We start from the raw sequence: 15,441 nt of genomic DNA, 5'->3' as shown, positions 1-15,441 counted from the left end.
CAGTTTTAACCCGTATACTAGAGGATTAATTATTGGAGGAAATAAGAGAAATTCTATTGCCATGAAGTTTTTCAGGCTCTGTGATAACGTACTCGAACCATATCGTGTGTACATTGCATCAAAAAGCACAGCAAAGCTATAACTGATTAAAGAGACTAAATGTGGCACACATGTGTTCATAAACTTATTCCTGCCATGTTTGGTTTTTAGGCATGTTCTGATCAGATACATATAAGTCCACAAAAGAAATAAAAAATGGACAATGTAAATAGCAATGTTGAAAAATACAACACTAGCATGTGCTAAAGAGGTAGAGCATGCCAGTTTATCAATTAGTGCGTTTGAACAGTAAAGTTTAGGTATGTGTGAGCCACATAATTTCAATTGAACAATTGTCATTGTGTTACTGAACATGCAATAAAGAGGCAAAAGCCAAGAGAAAGCCACCAACAGAGATATTCTTTGCCTTGTCATCACAGAGTGGTACTCTAACGGCCGACATATAGCCACATATCTGTCAAAGGCCATTACAGCTAAAATTGATAATTCACTTGCAGTTGATGAGTGTATCACAAAACTCTGCAGAAGGCATCCAGCGTAAGACACGACATGAAAGGGAGACAGAAGATCCTTGAAGAATTTGGGGTAAAAGCCTGCTGTCCCATAAAGTCCATTAATACACAGATTACACAGGAAAATATACATAGCCTCATGAAGTCTTTGGTCCACAATGATGGTTATGATGACAACAACATTCACTATCCAAATGATTAAATAACACAGTAAAGTGAGAGCAAACAGAATGATTCTGTGTTGCACTGTGTAATTTAATCCTGAAAGTGTAAAAAATGTAAGTACAGAAACATTATTCATTATCTCAGCTTGCACAATTTCCTTCATTTAAATTAGTTTCACATCAAATGTTAGTAACCCTGAATATGTGCAGATCATACAGTGTCACATCAGAGAAACACCTTTGAGTTGTAAGTTGTGCAGCGAACATCCTGTTGCTGAGTGACTGACACTCCCAGTGTCCTCTGTTCAAATCATCTCTCTTTGATGACGCAACACAAGCTGGGAATTCGGGCAGTAGTGCCTGAGAGAAGTAACTAAAACAACGTTTGTTTGAGTTAATATTTGGTGGATCAGTTTATAGAGTAATTCTGCTTCTTATGCAGAACAAATTCTTTGTAGCGTGAAATGTGAAAAACCTTCAAAGTGAGTTTGGCATCAGGGGGTTTTATTATAAATAACTTTTATACATTTGATAGCAGTTAAAAGTCAATATAAAAAAATGCCCTGATATAGTTTCAGCCTCAGGCTTTTTATATCATGTATGTGGCTATTAACTGCATATTTATTTTTACAGGGCTATAGTTTTAAATCAAATCAGCTAGAAATAAGGGTGCTCCGATCGATCAGCCACCGATCATTATCGACCAATATTTGCCTTAAGTAGGTCGATTGGTGGTGTCTAAAAAGGCCAATCAGAAGAGCCGACTAGACAAAAACATGAGACAGTTACTCTATGTGACGCTCAAATGCCATAGCGTCAGGCAAGCTGTGCCGTTGTCCCTCACTCTAAGAAGACAGAAAATGTACTTAGGATGAACAGACTACATTCATTTTCTTTTTTTGTGCATTTAGTGGCATATTAATTTACTTACTTAGCCATTTATATATTTATTTATACAGATGTCTCTCCTTTCAAAGGATGCCATTGACACTGTGTTACTGTGGTGACAAGGATAACTGATAGCTGTAGATGCTAGGTGGCAGCAGAGTGCTTGAATCCTGATGATGACAGGATTTTACTTAATACCCCGTTTGACCACAATGTGCTCAGCAATGGCAGAGTGGCGCCGTCCGTATTTCGGCTGGTTGACTCCACAGAAAGCGGATGTATGTAGTGTAACGCTATGTTAGTATGACTGCTTCGGCTGATATTTAACTTCAACAGCTCTTCTGTGAACTAAGTTACATAAACTAAAGATTGCATAAGCCTATAAGTGAAACATACAGTGTAAGATATACATTTACGCCCAGCTCGAGGGCAGTGTGGAGATCACTGTTAATTTGCTGTGGCAGAGTGCAACTTTCACCAGTGGTGCAGGTATACAGCATATAACTACATATTTTTCAGTCAGCATTGCGTATACCCACATCTTAATCCCCTCTGATGCGTATCTTCGTTACACTGTTTGAGGGAGCTATAGGTAACTGCATCTTTGTGGACGCAACTGTCAGTAATACTAATCTAGCGCCTCATGGATTTAAGATATTATTGTTCTAATTTTGACAATCTAACCCATGACAACACATTAGTTAAAGTTGTAAGGACCATGGCTGTTGGTAGCTGTTGATTTTGTTCAAATATGCCAAATTGTAATTTTATGGGTTATTGTTCTTCAGAAGAGGGGGCTATAGCCAATATGTGCTAACGGCAGTTGCAGAATCACGCCATACAATACTGTGATTGCTGCCCCCTATAATTCTAAATTTCTTTATTTCTATCATTATAATAGTAACTAACTGATGAAAAAAACTACTAAGAGGTCATTTGATTTGCTAAAGAGGTAGAGCATGTCAGTTTATCAATTAGTGCATTTGAACAGTAAAGTTTAGGTATGTGTGAGCCACATAATTTCAGTTGAACAATTGTCATTGTGTTACTGAACATGCAATAAAGAGGTAAATGTGACAATTGTAGTGGTGAATAGGTGGACCCAAAAGTTGATGCCAAGACAGGAAGCAGATTTGAAAGGTAAATTTATTGAACACAAGAGGAATCGCTGGTAGGTAGAGGTGGTGAGCTCAGGCGCAAGCAGGTGGCTCTGCAGGTGGTTCAGGGGGAGACTCACGGTTATGCAGATAGCTGGTTCAGGCAGTCAGGGTTGTGCGGGGTGGCAGAGGTGCTGGAGGCTGGGTGGCAAGTGGTAGAGGAGCTGGTCCACAGGAATGGTCCAGTCACACTTGAAGAGGAAAGAAGCTGGATTAAGGTGCTGACAAGTGAATATAAGAAAGCTTCAAAACACATTGACTCTAGAGACACCGAGAGAACCCAAGTACCACTGGAGCTGGGGACAATAACCTGGCAGCGTGCAGAGGGAAGGTCTGGGCATAAGAGCAGGTGCTGATTAAGTCAAACGCACTGCAGGTGTGTGGACAGGCAACAGCTCCGGCCAGCAGAAAACCACGCCCAGCCTCACCAAGCACCTCTGAAAAACAAAGTACAAAAACACAACCACAAAAATAGGCCACCACAAAGTACAATCATGACAGTAAAAGCCAAGAGAAGGCCACTAACAGAGATATTTTGCCTAGTCATCACAGAGTGGTACTCTAATGGCTAACATATAGCTACATATCTGTCATAGGCCATTACAGCTAAAATTGATAATTCATTTCCAACTGATGAGTGTAACACAAAACTCTGCAGAAGGCATCCAGCGTAAGACACGACATGAAAGGGAGACAGAAGATCCTTGAGGAATTCTGGGTAAAAGCCTGCTGTCCCATAAAGTCCATTAATACAATACTCATTGCAGTACCAACATTCAACCATGAACACAGAAAACACAAAAGGCAATATTTAATTTTACCTTAATTATTAATAATCATAACTCCAGCATGGCAAAAAACATAATAAGCAAATGCAGCAAATAAAAACAGAAGTAGAATCTATTAAGTTAACAGAAAGGTGTCCCCTAAAAGGTACTGGTTGACTTGAAGGCAGGTACAAATTTGGGTTCAGCTTCAGGTAACCATTTAAGTTGTCATGCCATTTTTTAAATTTCACTTAAAATTCTAAATAATAATAATTTCTAAATATATTGGCTAGACAATTTTCTCAGAATGACACTCAACGATCAACTATCTTTCTCCAGATAGTGCAAATGTTAAAGCACATATGTTGTGTTTACAGTGAAATTGCACAGATAGAGGCCTTTAGCAAAATGAATTAAAGAAATATCAGGACACAAACGAGAAAGACATTTTGATCATTAAGTACGAGCCACTGGAGTTTGTATGCTGCTTTTTATCCCACATATAATTTTGAATATATTGGCTACACATTTTCTTTCTGTCCATGAATAAAACCAAGAACTCTGTTTCGAATTTTGGTCAGTTTTAACCCGTATACTAGAGGATTAATTATTGGAGGAAATAAGAGAAATTCTATTGCCATGAAGTTTTTCAGGCTCTGTGATAACGTACTCGAACCATATCGTGTGTACATTACATCAAAAAGGGCAGCAAAGCTATAACTGATTAAAGAGACTAAATGTGGCACACATGTGTTCATAAACTTATTCCTGCCATGTTTGGTTTTTAGGCATGTTCTGATCAGATACATATAAGTCCACAAAAGAAATAAAAAATGGACAATGTAAATAGTAATGTTGAAAAATACAACACTAGCATGTGCTAAAGAGGTAGAGCATGCCAGTTTATCAAGTAGTGCGTTTGAACAGTAAAGTTTAGGTATGTGTGAGCCACATAATTTCAATTGAACAACTGTCATTGTGTTACTGAACATGCAATAATGAGGCAAAAGCCAAGAGAAAGCCACCAACAGAGATATTCTTTGCCTTGTCATCACAGAGTGGTACTCTAATGGCCGACATATAGCCACATATCTGTCAAAGGACATTACAGCTAAAATTGATAATTCACTTGCAGATGATGAGTGTATCACAAAACTCTGCAGAAGGCATCCAGCGTAAGACACGACATGAAAGGGAGACAGAAGATCCTTGAAGAATTTGGGGTAAAAGCCTGCTGTCCCATAAAGTCCATTAAAACACAGATTACACAGGAAAATATACATAGCCTCATGAAGTCTTTGGTCCACAATGATGGTTATGATGACAACAACATTCACTATCCAAATGATTAAATAATAAAGTAAAGTGAGAGCAAACAGAATGATTCTGTGTTGCACTGTGTAATTTAATCCTGAAAGTGTAAAAAATGTAAGTACAGAAACATTATTCATCATCTCAGCTTGCACAATTTCATTCATTTAAATCAGTTTCACATCAAATGTTAGTAACCCTGAATATGTGCAGATCATACAGTGTCACATCAGAGAAACACCTTTGAGTTGTAAGTTGTGCAGCGAACATCCTGTTGCTGAGTGACTCTGACACTCCCAGTGTCCTCTGTTCAAATCATCTGTCTCTGATGACTCAACACAAGCTGGGAATTCGGGCAGTAGCGCCTGAGAGAAGTAACTGAAACATAGTTTGTTTGAGTTAATATTTGGTGGATCAGTTTATAGAGTAATTCTGGTTCTTATGCAGAACAAATTCTTTGTAGCGTGAAATGTGAAAAACCTTCAAAGTGAGTTTGGCATCAGGGGGTTTTATTATAAATAACTTTTATACATTTGATAGCAGTTAAAAGTAAATATAAAAAAATGCCCTGATATAGTTTCAGCCTCAGGCTTTTTATATCATGTATGTGGCCATTAACTGCATATTTATTTTTACAGGGCTATAGTTTTAAATCAAATCAGCTAGAAATAAGGGTGCTCCGATCGATCAGCCACCGATCATTATCGACCAATATTTGCCTTAAGTAGGTTGATCAGTGGTGTCTATAAAGGCCAATCAGAAGAGCCGAGTAGACAGTTTATTCCTTTTTGTAAATTTACTGTAAGCAGCCCTCACACAGCAACAGGAACAATATGAGTATCTCCGAATCTAGAGAGAGGCTGTGCAGTATTTTATACACGGGACACAGCTAATGTAACCTTAATTATTAATAATCATAACTCCAACATGGCAAAAAAACATAATAAGTAAATGCAGCAAATAAAAACAGAAGTAGAATCTATTAAGTTAACAGAAAGGTGCCCCCTAAAAGGTACTGGTGGACTTGAAGGCAGGTACAAATTTGGGTTCAGTTTCAGGTAACCATTTAAGTTGTTATGCCATTTTTTAAATTTCACTTAAAATTCTAAATAATAATAATTTCTAAATATATTGGCTAGACAATTTTCTCAGAATGACACTCAACAATCAACTATCTTTCTCCAGATAGTGCAAATGTTAAAGCACATATGTTGTGTTTACAGTGAAATTGCACAGATAGAGGCCTTTAGCAAAATGAATTAAAGAAATATCAGGACACAAACGAGAAAGACATTTTGATCATTAAGTACGAGCCACTGGAGTTTGTATGCTGCTTTTTATCCCACATATAATTTTGAATATATCGGCTACACACTTTCTTTCTGTCCTTGAATAAAACCAAGAATTCTGTTTCGAATTTTGGTCAGTTTTAACCCGTATACTAGAGGATTAATTATTGGAGGAAATAAGAGAAATTCTATTGCCATGAAGTTTTTCAGGCTCTGTGATAACGTACTCGAACCATATCGTGTGTACATTACATCAAAAAGCGCAGCAAAGCTATAACTGATTAAAGAGACTAAATGTGGCACACATGTGTTCATAAACTTATTCCTGCCATGTTTGGATTTTAGGCATGTACTGATCAGATACATATAAGTCCACAAAAGAAACAACACATGGACAATGTAAATAGCAATGCTGAAAAATACAACACTAGCATTTGCTAAAGAGGTAGAGCATGCCAGTTTATCAAGTAGTGCGTTTGAACAGTAAAGTTTAGGTATGTGTGAGCCACATAATTTCAATTGAACAATTGTCATTGTGTTACTGAACATGCAATAAAGAGGCAAAAGCCAAGAGAAAGCCACCAACAGAGATATTCTTTGCCTTGTCATCACAGAGTGGTACTCTAATGGCCGACATATAGCCACATATCTGTCAAAGGACATTACAGCTAAAACTGATAATTCACTTGCAGATGATGAGTATATCACAAAACTCTGCAGAAGGCATCCAGCATAAGACACAACATGAAAGGGAGACAGAAGATCCTTGAAGAATTTGGGGTAAAAGCCTGCTGTCCCATAAAGTCCATTAATACACAGATTACACAGGAAAATATACATAGCCTCATGAAGTCTTTGGTCCACAATGATGGTTATGATGACAACGACATTCAGTATCCAAATGATTAAATAACACAGTAAAGTGAGAGCAAACAGAATGATTCTGTGTTGCACTGTGTAATTTAATCCTGAAAGTGTAAAAAATGTAAGTACAGAAACATTATTCATCATCTCAGCTTGCACAGTTTCATTCATTCAAATCAGTTTCACATCAAATGTTAGTTACCCTGAATATGTGCAGATCATACAGTGTCATATCAGAGAAAAACCTTTGAAATACATACATACATACACAAGTTGTAGGTTGGACAGTGAACATCCTGTTGCTGAGTAACTCTGACATTCCCAGTGCCCTCTGTTTAAATCATCTCTCTCTGGTGACTAGCTGGGGTATCAAGCAGTAGTTAGCTGGAGAGAAGTAACTAAAATACAATTTGTTTGAGTTAATAATTGGTGGATCAGTTCATTAAGTTACACCACTTCTGATGCATAACAAATTATTATTAGTGGGAGATGTGATTGTTTATGCATTTGATAGCACAGTTAAATGTAAATATAAAACATGATGCCCCTTTTTTTGTTCTGAGCACTAACCCAGATTTCAACGCTGGATGATCTTCAGTCTGAATGTCTCAGACTTCTTTTCACCCTATTTTTTAACCAGCTAAAACGTGGTTATAACATTAACATGTCAAATAACTCAAATTCATGTCATAATTTTGATCATTTGTTCAGTTGTTTGTTGAAAGGGAGATGACATTGATTAGTGTGAAGGTACTTCTCCAATGTCATGTTGCACTGGTGCAGTATAATGAAGAATTTAATGTTTCATATAAAATGTGATAAATACCGAACTATATGTTTTTTCAGGTCTGATACCAATTATTGGTAATCAAGGTGGCAGATAACCGATATTTGAAAATGATACACATTTGCAGTAACAATAAAAATCAGTGATCAGAGTGTGCTGATGGAACTACAATTTACTGAAATACTGTACTAAATTACAATTTTGAGGTACTTCACTAGAGTATTTCCATTTTCTGCTACTTACACCCCCCACTCATTTACCCTTATTTGATAACTTTAGTTACTAGTTACTTTGTAGATTCAGATCATTCATTGTTGATAGGCTAATACTTGTGACGTGTAACCAATCAGATAGTGTTGTGGGCACGACATTGAGTGAGACCACCTAGTGGTGACTACAGACAGAGAGAGAATGCTGCATCAGAGCCAAAGTAGCCCATTTTTTAATGAATTTATTTTATCGGCAACTGGAAACAAAAACAAGATACGGATAACCAGAAAAACGCTGAATATCGGCCCCTGATAATCGACCAGGTTAATAATCGATGAATCCCTAATTTTAGTACAAGCCCAAACAGAAACGGCAGAGATAAAATAGGTTAATGGGGCTTGTAAAAGGTACTGGCAGGCAGGCAGACAGATATAGAATGGGATTCAGATTCAGATTACAGGTCCAGTTTTCAGGCTAGAGGCTGAAGAGCAAAGTTGTGAAGCAACATAAACAATATGACCAGGAGCCGGTGAAGATTGGCTGGTATAGTAAATACTGAGAGGGATAATTGTGGCTCTCATACTACATCTCTGATGATGTCTTGTCTTTGCCTCCTTGATACCAGCTTTCAGTCTTGCTCTGGCAGTGTTGTATGCTTCCTTGTCACCTAACCCAAAGGCTCTGAAAAGCCCTCACCTCTCCATTCATCCATGCCTTTTGGTTGGGAAATGATGTCATTGTCTTTGTGATCACCACATCATCAACACATTTGCTGATATATGATGTCAGTGAAGATGTGTATTGATGTTGATGTTGATGTTGTTATCCTGCTGTTATTGATCTGTTTAAAATGCTATTGTTACGACCCGTCCCCTTCTGCCTGCCCTAGACTAACTTTTCTGATCCTTTCCTCTGTGTTTTGGCCTCTATACAAATGGTGTTTTAGGTCACTAAAAGGAAGATTTTTGAAAATGCATTCTAATGTGCAGATTTTTCAAAACACTGGTTTCTGTTCATCTACATTTGGAAAATGATGACATAATCACTTCAATTCACAAATGTACATTCTTTATGTAATGACCAGGTGCCTGAAACAACAGCAATGGTGGATTACTGGTTTGTTTTAATTTAGTTTAAAGTACTGCTAGGCCATATGCCAAAAAGGTGTTGAATATATAAAGGTGAAGTAATAGGAGTCAAATACCTAAAAATAAAAAAAATAAAAATTAGCTACTATCATTTGCGTTTTTAAATTACTACGACCAAAGGAAAACCAGCTTTCTACGCATGTTCCTCTTTGACGTATCGTTGAAGTAGATTTGATCCTCACCCATCTAATATAAGTGCTACCTCTATGGCTAAATAGACTAAATTATGTAGTAAGTAAAACTTCCTAAATCACCTTGGTGCTTATTCCATGTTGTCAACCTTACAAACCTTAATGACATTTTAATGACAAGTTCAAATTGTACCACTGTGGCTGATATCAAGGAAAATATTGCTGACATAATAATAAAGGTCTCATGACAGTATATTTCACAATCACACATAACAGTTGTTAACAATATAATGTTAGCAAAAAACTAAAGACTTTTTTAAAAGTTTGATAATTGGATTGAATTGAATTGAGCATTTTAAATTTAGAAATCTAGAAATCACTATAGATTTGCTGCTTTGACATGTTTCTGACAGAGTGATGTCTTGGTTCATGTCAAGTGTTTGACATGGTTAAGATGATGTAATGTTAGTCTTGTTTACACCCCTCTCAAATAAAGTGTAACCATTTGATTGCATTTCATCAAAAAGTGACAAAGGTATTTGGAAAAAGACATTAAATATATAGTAATACCTTTAAATGATACTTAAAACTTTTCTGACCATGTGTATGACAAACAGCCATAAATTGTTGACAATGAAGTGTAACTTTTAGTATAAAATGTATATTTCAACACCCAAAAATGAAGTTATGTTATGTGAAAACAGCACACATGACTTGTATTTACCAATGTGGCCATTTTAAAGTGCGTAAGACAAAATTGAACCAAAGCAGTCCGATAGGAAGAGATCTGATGTTGGTGAGCCCAGCTTTCTCTGTATTTGCACACTTTTTCATCCATCACTTACAGCAGATGTACACATGAAACATTTACAGTCAGTGGCCTGAATGACACCAGACTTTCTGTTGGGCAAATTTCCACCTATTACAAAATCAAGACTTTACAACACCATTTTAGAATATTTGGATATTTAATAACATGGTTGTCCATTGTTCAGTGAACATTACTTTGAAAATACATACAATGGATGATGTGCTAGTCTAGAGACGTTTACCACACAAAAACTGTATAATTCTGTTTTTTATATGTGTCAATTTGAAACCATATATGAGCGGATTGATGATTGGAGGAATAATGAGAAATTCCATTGACATAAAATTCTTGACACCTTGTGGTAACTTTTTTGAGCCAAATCGCATGTACAACAAATCAAAAAGTAAAGACACCACAACAATAATTAAACATAATAAATGTGGCAGACATGTTTGCATGAACTTACTTCTGTTCTCACTGGAAAATAGGCATTTTTTGAGTAGATACATATAAGACCAAACAATAAACATGAAATGTAAAACATAAAATGTATAATTAAAAGCTGGAACAATAACATGTGCTATGGAGGCAGAACAAGCCAGTTTACCAACCAAATGATTGATACAGTAGATTTTTGGTATGTGTGAGCCACATAACCTCAATCTTAATGTTGTTATTGAGCTTAAGAACATTAAATAAAAGGGTATAAGCCAAGCAAAAAACACACACACACAAACTCTTTGTGTAGTCATCACAGAGTGGTACACCAAAGGTCGACATATAGCCACATATCTGTCATAAGCCATTGCCACGAGAATAGAGAAATCAGCACAGGCTGAAGAGTGCACCACAAAACCCTGCAGAAGGCATCCAGCATATGAGATGACATGAGTGGTAGATAGAAGATCAATGAGGAATTTGGGGTAAAAGCCTGCAGTCCCATAAAGTCCATTGATACACAGATTACAGAGGAAGATGTACATGGGCTCATGAAGGTTTTTATCCACAACAATCGTCACAATAATGGTCAAATTTACCAGCCAAATCACACAGTAACACAGTAAAGTGAGAGCAAAGAGAGTGTGTCTGTAGTTTGTTGTCCCACTTAACCCTGACAGAGTAAACATCGTAATTTCTGAAAAATTATCCATCATACTGAAAATTGTTCAGTTTCCGATATCATTCTAAATCTGAAACAAGATATTTAATCACAAATAGAAAAGATGTTGCATCTGCATCCAGCTCTGTGTCTGTCTACAGCCCAACCTGCACCACTCATATCAGTTTATATCCTTTCAGCAACAGATAATGAGCAGACAAATCCAGCAGAGGCAGCTGTCTAAACTGGTTAGGTGATGTCAGAGAAAGCTGCCCAAATGGCAAAACGTACAGTAGAGAGTTCTGGCTGGTGGTCAGTCGCAGATTTGGGCAGGTGCTGTGGTGCTGGACAGCTGTGACCACAAATTCAGAGCTAACAGGTAAGACATAGGAAATGAAATGTCGGCCCCTCAGCCCTCCTAAAAAAGAGCTGAATTGGACTGCTGACTGGGCCACCCACTCAAATATATCAAAAACAGCCCAAGTATATTTGGCGACCCATTTTTAGTATCTTTTACTTTATTTTATTATCCGTTCGAGAGATTGACGACATCTGAATGTTACATGTATAAATCACTTTTGTATTGTCCATTTCTGAGCGGATTGTAACCCGACGTGAAAGATGAGACCTTCCCTTTCTTTCTCGGTTGCCTGTATAAGCCTGTGGACAATTTGTTTAAGTCGTTTAATGCTGCTGGACCATGAATTTCTTCATAAAGGACACAGGTCAGTTTTTCCGTGACAGACTAAAGGATGTGACATTAGGCACGTTCGCGAGCGACAGTAGGTAACGTTATTTTACAAATGGAGTCTGCGACCAGCTTCCAGCACAACACAGAAGTTCCACAGAGCCCCTTTAAAGAGGTCAGAGGTGAATAAGACACTTTGCAACAAGACAATAAATACAAACAACAAAACGTCAATTATGCATTAAAATTTGGTAAAGTTGTGTATGTAAAACTGCCACAAATGCTTTGCTCCAAATGGCAGTGAAAAGTAGGTGTTAGTATAGAATATAAACTTCATACCCCAAAAATTATGTAATGTTTAAAAAACACAGCACACACCAGACTCCTATTTAACATCACGGCCATTTCAAAGTGCTTTGTACAAAATTGGACCAATGAAGTTAAATATGCATTATTTCAAACAGTAACATTGATATTCAGGGTCTCATTTGAAAGAGAGTAACCTGTGTTCAAATGTATCAAAGTGTCCTTTTAAAGTTCTCTGTACTCAGATAATAGTTCCCTTACATTTTACACAGTCATCATAGGGCAAAACATACTGTATGTCTGCCCGGGAATGTGAGATTATCAAGCTGAGGTGCTGCAGCCTGAGCTACAATCAGACACCTCAATGTAAATGTCACAATAATTTTAAGAAAAGCATATTGGGATGAGAAGTGTATTTATTGATGAAGGTCATTAATATTACATGTAAAAAAAGCTTTCTTGTTTCTTATTTAAAGACACTGGATTCTTCAGCAACGGTACATTCAGGTTTCTGTGTTTCAGATTGTAAAAAGCTACAGTATGAGATCAAATGATTAACTGATATTGAAAAACATTAATATAATAAATATCTATGATGTACATTTTGTATTATCATAAACAAGCATTACTTTGAAAATACATACAATGGATGATGTACTAGTCTAGAGATGTTTGCCACACAAAAACTGTATAATTCTGTTTTTTATTTGTGTCAATTTGAAACCATATATGAGTGGATTGATGATTGGAGGAATAATGAGGAATTCCATTGACATAAAATTCTTGACACCTTGTGGTAACTTTTTTGAGCCAAATCGCATGTACAACAAATCAAAAAGTAAAGACACCACAACAGTAATTAAACATAATAAATGTGGCAGACATGTTTGCATGAACTTACTTCTGTTCTCACTGGAAAATAGGCATTTTTTGAGTAGATACATGTAAGACCAAACAATAAACATGAAATGTAAAAAATAAAATGTATAATTAAAAGCTGGAACAATAACATGTGCTATGGAGGTAGAACAAGCCAGTTTACCAACCAAATAATTAATACAGTAGATTTTTGGTATGTGTGAGCCACATAGCCTCAATCTTAATGTTGTTATTGAGCCTAAGAACACTAAATAAAAGGGTGTAAGCCAAGCAAAAAACACAAACACACAAACTCTTTGTGTATTCATCACAGAGTGGTACACCAAAGGTCGACATATAGCCACATATCTGTCATAAGCCATTGCCACGAGAATAGAGAAATCAGCACAGGCTGAAGAGTGCACCACAAAACCCTGCAGAAGGCATCCAGCATATGAGATGACATGAGTGGTAGACAGAAGATCAATGAGGAATTTGGGGTAAAAGCCTGCAGTCCCATAAAGTCCATTGATACACAGATTACAGAGGAAGATGTACATGGGCTCATGAAGGTTTTTATCCACAACAATCGTCACAATAATGGTCAAATTTACCAGCCAAATCACACAGTAACACAGTAAAGTGAGAGCAAAGAGAGTGTGTCTGTAGTTTGTTGTCCCACTTAACCCTGACAGAGTAAACATCGTAATTTCTGAAAAATTATCCATCATACTGAAAATTGTTCAGTTTCCGATATCATTCTAAATCTGAATCAAGATATTTAATCACAAATAGAAAAGATGTTGCATCTGCATCCAGCTCTGTGTCTGTCTACAGCCGAACCTGCACCACTCATATCAGTTTATATCCTTTCTGCAACAGATAATGAGCAGATGTAAATGGGAATTCAAACAATCCAACAGAGGCAGCTGTCTAAACTGGTTAGGTGATGTCAGAGAAAGCTGCCCAAATGGCAAAACGTACAGTAGAGAGTTCTGGCTGGTGGTCAGTCACAGATTTGGGCAGGTGCTGTGGTGCTGGACAGCTGTGACCACAAATTCAGAGCTAACAGGTAAGACATAGGAAATTAAATGTTGGCCCCTCAGCCCTCCTAAAAAAGAGCTGAATTGGACTGCTGACTGGGCCACCCACTCAAATATATCAAAAACAGCCCAAGTATATTTGGCGACCCATTTTTAGTATCTTTTACTTTATTTCATTATCTATCCGAGAGATTAACGACATCTGAATGTTACATGTATAAATCACTTTTGTATTGTCCATTTCTGAGCGGATTGTAACCCGACGTGGAAGATGAGACCTTCCCTTTCTTTCTCGGTTGCCTGTATAAGCCTGTGGACAACTTGTTTAAGTCGTTTAATGCTGCTGGACCATGAATTTCTTCATGAAGGACTCAGGTCAGTTTGTCCGTGACAGACCAAAGGATGTGACATTAGGCACGTTCGCGAGTGACAGTAGATAACGTTATTTTACAAATAGAGTCTGCGACCAGCTTCCAGCACAACACAGAAGTTCCACAGAGCCCCTTTAGAGAGGTCATATTATGCTTTTGAGGTTTTTGCCTTACCTTTATCGTGTTATGTAGCATTTTTGTGCATGTAAAAGGTCTGCAAAGTAGTGATGGTATACTCGATTCCTTTTACTGACTCGAGTTTGTATGAGTCACTCACTAAAGTAAATCGGGTTTTCGAGTCACTTGAGTCACTTGAGTCAGTCACCCAGATTGTGCGCCTCAGAATGCGAGTTTCTTAGGTAAGGGAGGGGATCTACGAGCTGGGAGGGAGAGCGAGTGAGCTGTGAGCTGCCTGTGAACTGCGAGTCTGAGATGCTGAGTCCTGAATGGTGCGGAGCAGCGAGTTTCTCGGGTAAGGGAGGGGCTCTACAAGCTGGGAGGGAGAGCGAGTTAGCTGTGAGCTAGCTTGATACATTTACGCAATTGCAGTTAGAATAACAGTTGTGTGGCATGTCTCCTCTTTGCAGTTAGCTGGTGGTAGCAGCGGTGAGTCAGTGAACGAGTTAATGGAGACAATGACTCGTAACTCCCGAGTCAGTAAAAAGAATCTCGAGTTTTGAACGATTCATTCATGACTCGCACATCACTACTGCAAAGTTAAAAAGGCCAAAGTCCATGTCAAAGAGAGTCACTCTCTCCCACAGAAAACACTGTTCCTGCACTGCCTGAATCACCTGGTTTGGAGTTGAGCCTTTACTTCTGTAATTTATGTGCGTCACTATGTAACTGGCATTATATAAATATATATTTCTACATATTTATTATAAAATATGTATACTCCAGTCAGTGAACAGACATACAGTTGCCACTGCTGTAGTAGTGTTATTTTAGATCACACTACCTTGCTCAACATGACC

At 37.5% G+C, this 15,441-nt stretch overlaps 5 protein-coding genes across 5 annotated transcripts in view; all 5 read right to left on the bottom strand.

Annotated features, from left to right (window-relative positions):
- LOC141001995 (olfactory receptor 6N2-like) overlaps positions 1 to 873 on the bottom strand; it is a 930-nt gene extending 57 nt beyond the window's left edge. The window contains exon 1 of the mRNA XM_073473160.1: positions 1 to 873. This exon is cut by the window's left edge and continues 57 nt beyond it. Coding sequence (XP_073329261.1) covers positions 1 to 873 — 873 coding nt within the window.
- A 3,196-nt stretch (positions 874 to 4,069) lies between these two features.
- Positions 4,070 to 5,002, bottom strand: LOC141001994 (olfactory receptor 4E1-like). The gene has a single exon (XM_073473159.1). It carries the CDS (start codon positions 5,000 to 5,002, stop codon positions 4,070 to 4,072), a length of 933 nt encoding a protein of 310 aa, XP_073329260.1.
- A 1,224-nt stretch (positions 5,003 to 6,226) lies between these two features.
- On the bottom strand, positions 6,227 to 7,159 carry LOC141001993 (olfactory receptor 2K2-like). The gene has a single exon (XM_073473158.1). The coding sequence runs from the start codon at positions 7,157 to 7,159 to the stop codon at positions 6,227 to 6,229; it is 933 nt and encodes a 310-aa protein (XP_073329259.1).
- Positions 7,160 to 10,326: 3,167 nt separating this feature from the next.
- Positions 10,327 to 11,256, bottom strand: LOC141002841 (olfactory receptor 4P4-like). The gene has a single exon (XM_073474243.1). It carries the CDS (start codon positions 11,251 to 11,253, stop codon positions 10,327 to 10,329), a length of 927 nt encoding a protein of 308 aa, XP_073330344.1. The 5' UTR covers positions 11,254 to 11,256.
- A 1,598-nt stretch (positions 11,257 to 12,854) lies between these two features.
- LOC141002847 (olfactory receptor 4P4-like) lies at positions 12,855 to 13,784 on the bottom strand. The gene has a single exon (XM_073474254.1). It carries the CDS (start codon positions 13,779 to 13,781, stop codon positions 12,855 to 12,857), a length of 927 nt encoding a protein of 308 aa, XP_073330355.1. The 5' UTR covers positions 13,782 to 13,784.
- Positions 13,785 to 15,441: the final 1,657 nt, after the last annotated feature.

Source organism: Pagrus major, chromosome 9 (genome assembly GCF_040436345.1).
Source record: "Pagrus major chromosome 9, Pma_NU_1.0".
Lineage (NCBI taxonomy): Eukaryota > Metazoa > Chordata > Actinopteri > Spariformes > Sparidae > Pagrus > Pagrus major.
This window is presented reverse-complemented; position numbering and strand designations above follow the sequence as displayed.

Coding starts and splice junctions, on each gene's coding strand:
- LOC141001994 (XM_073473159.1), bottom strand. CDS start 5,002: ATGATGAATAATGTTTCTGTACTTACATTTTTTACACTTTCAGGATTA.
- LOC141001993 (XM_073473158.1), bottom strand. CDS start 7,159: ATGATGAATAATGTTTCTGTACTTACATTTTTTACACTTTCAGGATTA.
- LOC141002841 (XM_073474243.1), bottom strand. CDS start 11,253: ATGATGGATAATTTTTCAGAAATTACGATGTTTACTCTGTCAGGGTTA.
- LOC141002847 (XM_073474254.1), bottom strand. CDS start 13,781: ATGATGGATAATTTTTCAGAAATTACGATGTTTACTCTGTCAGGGTTA.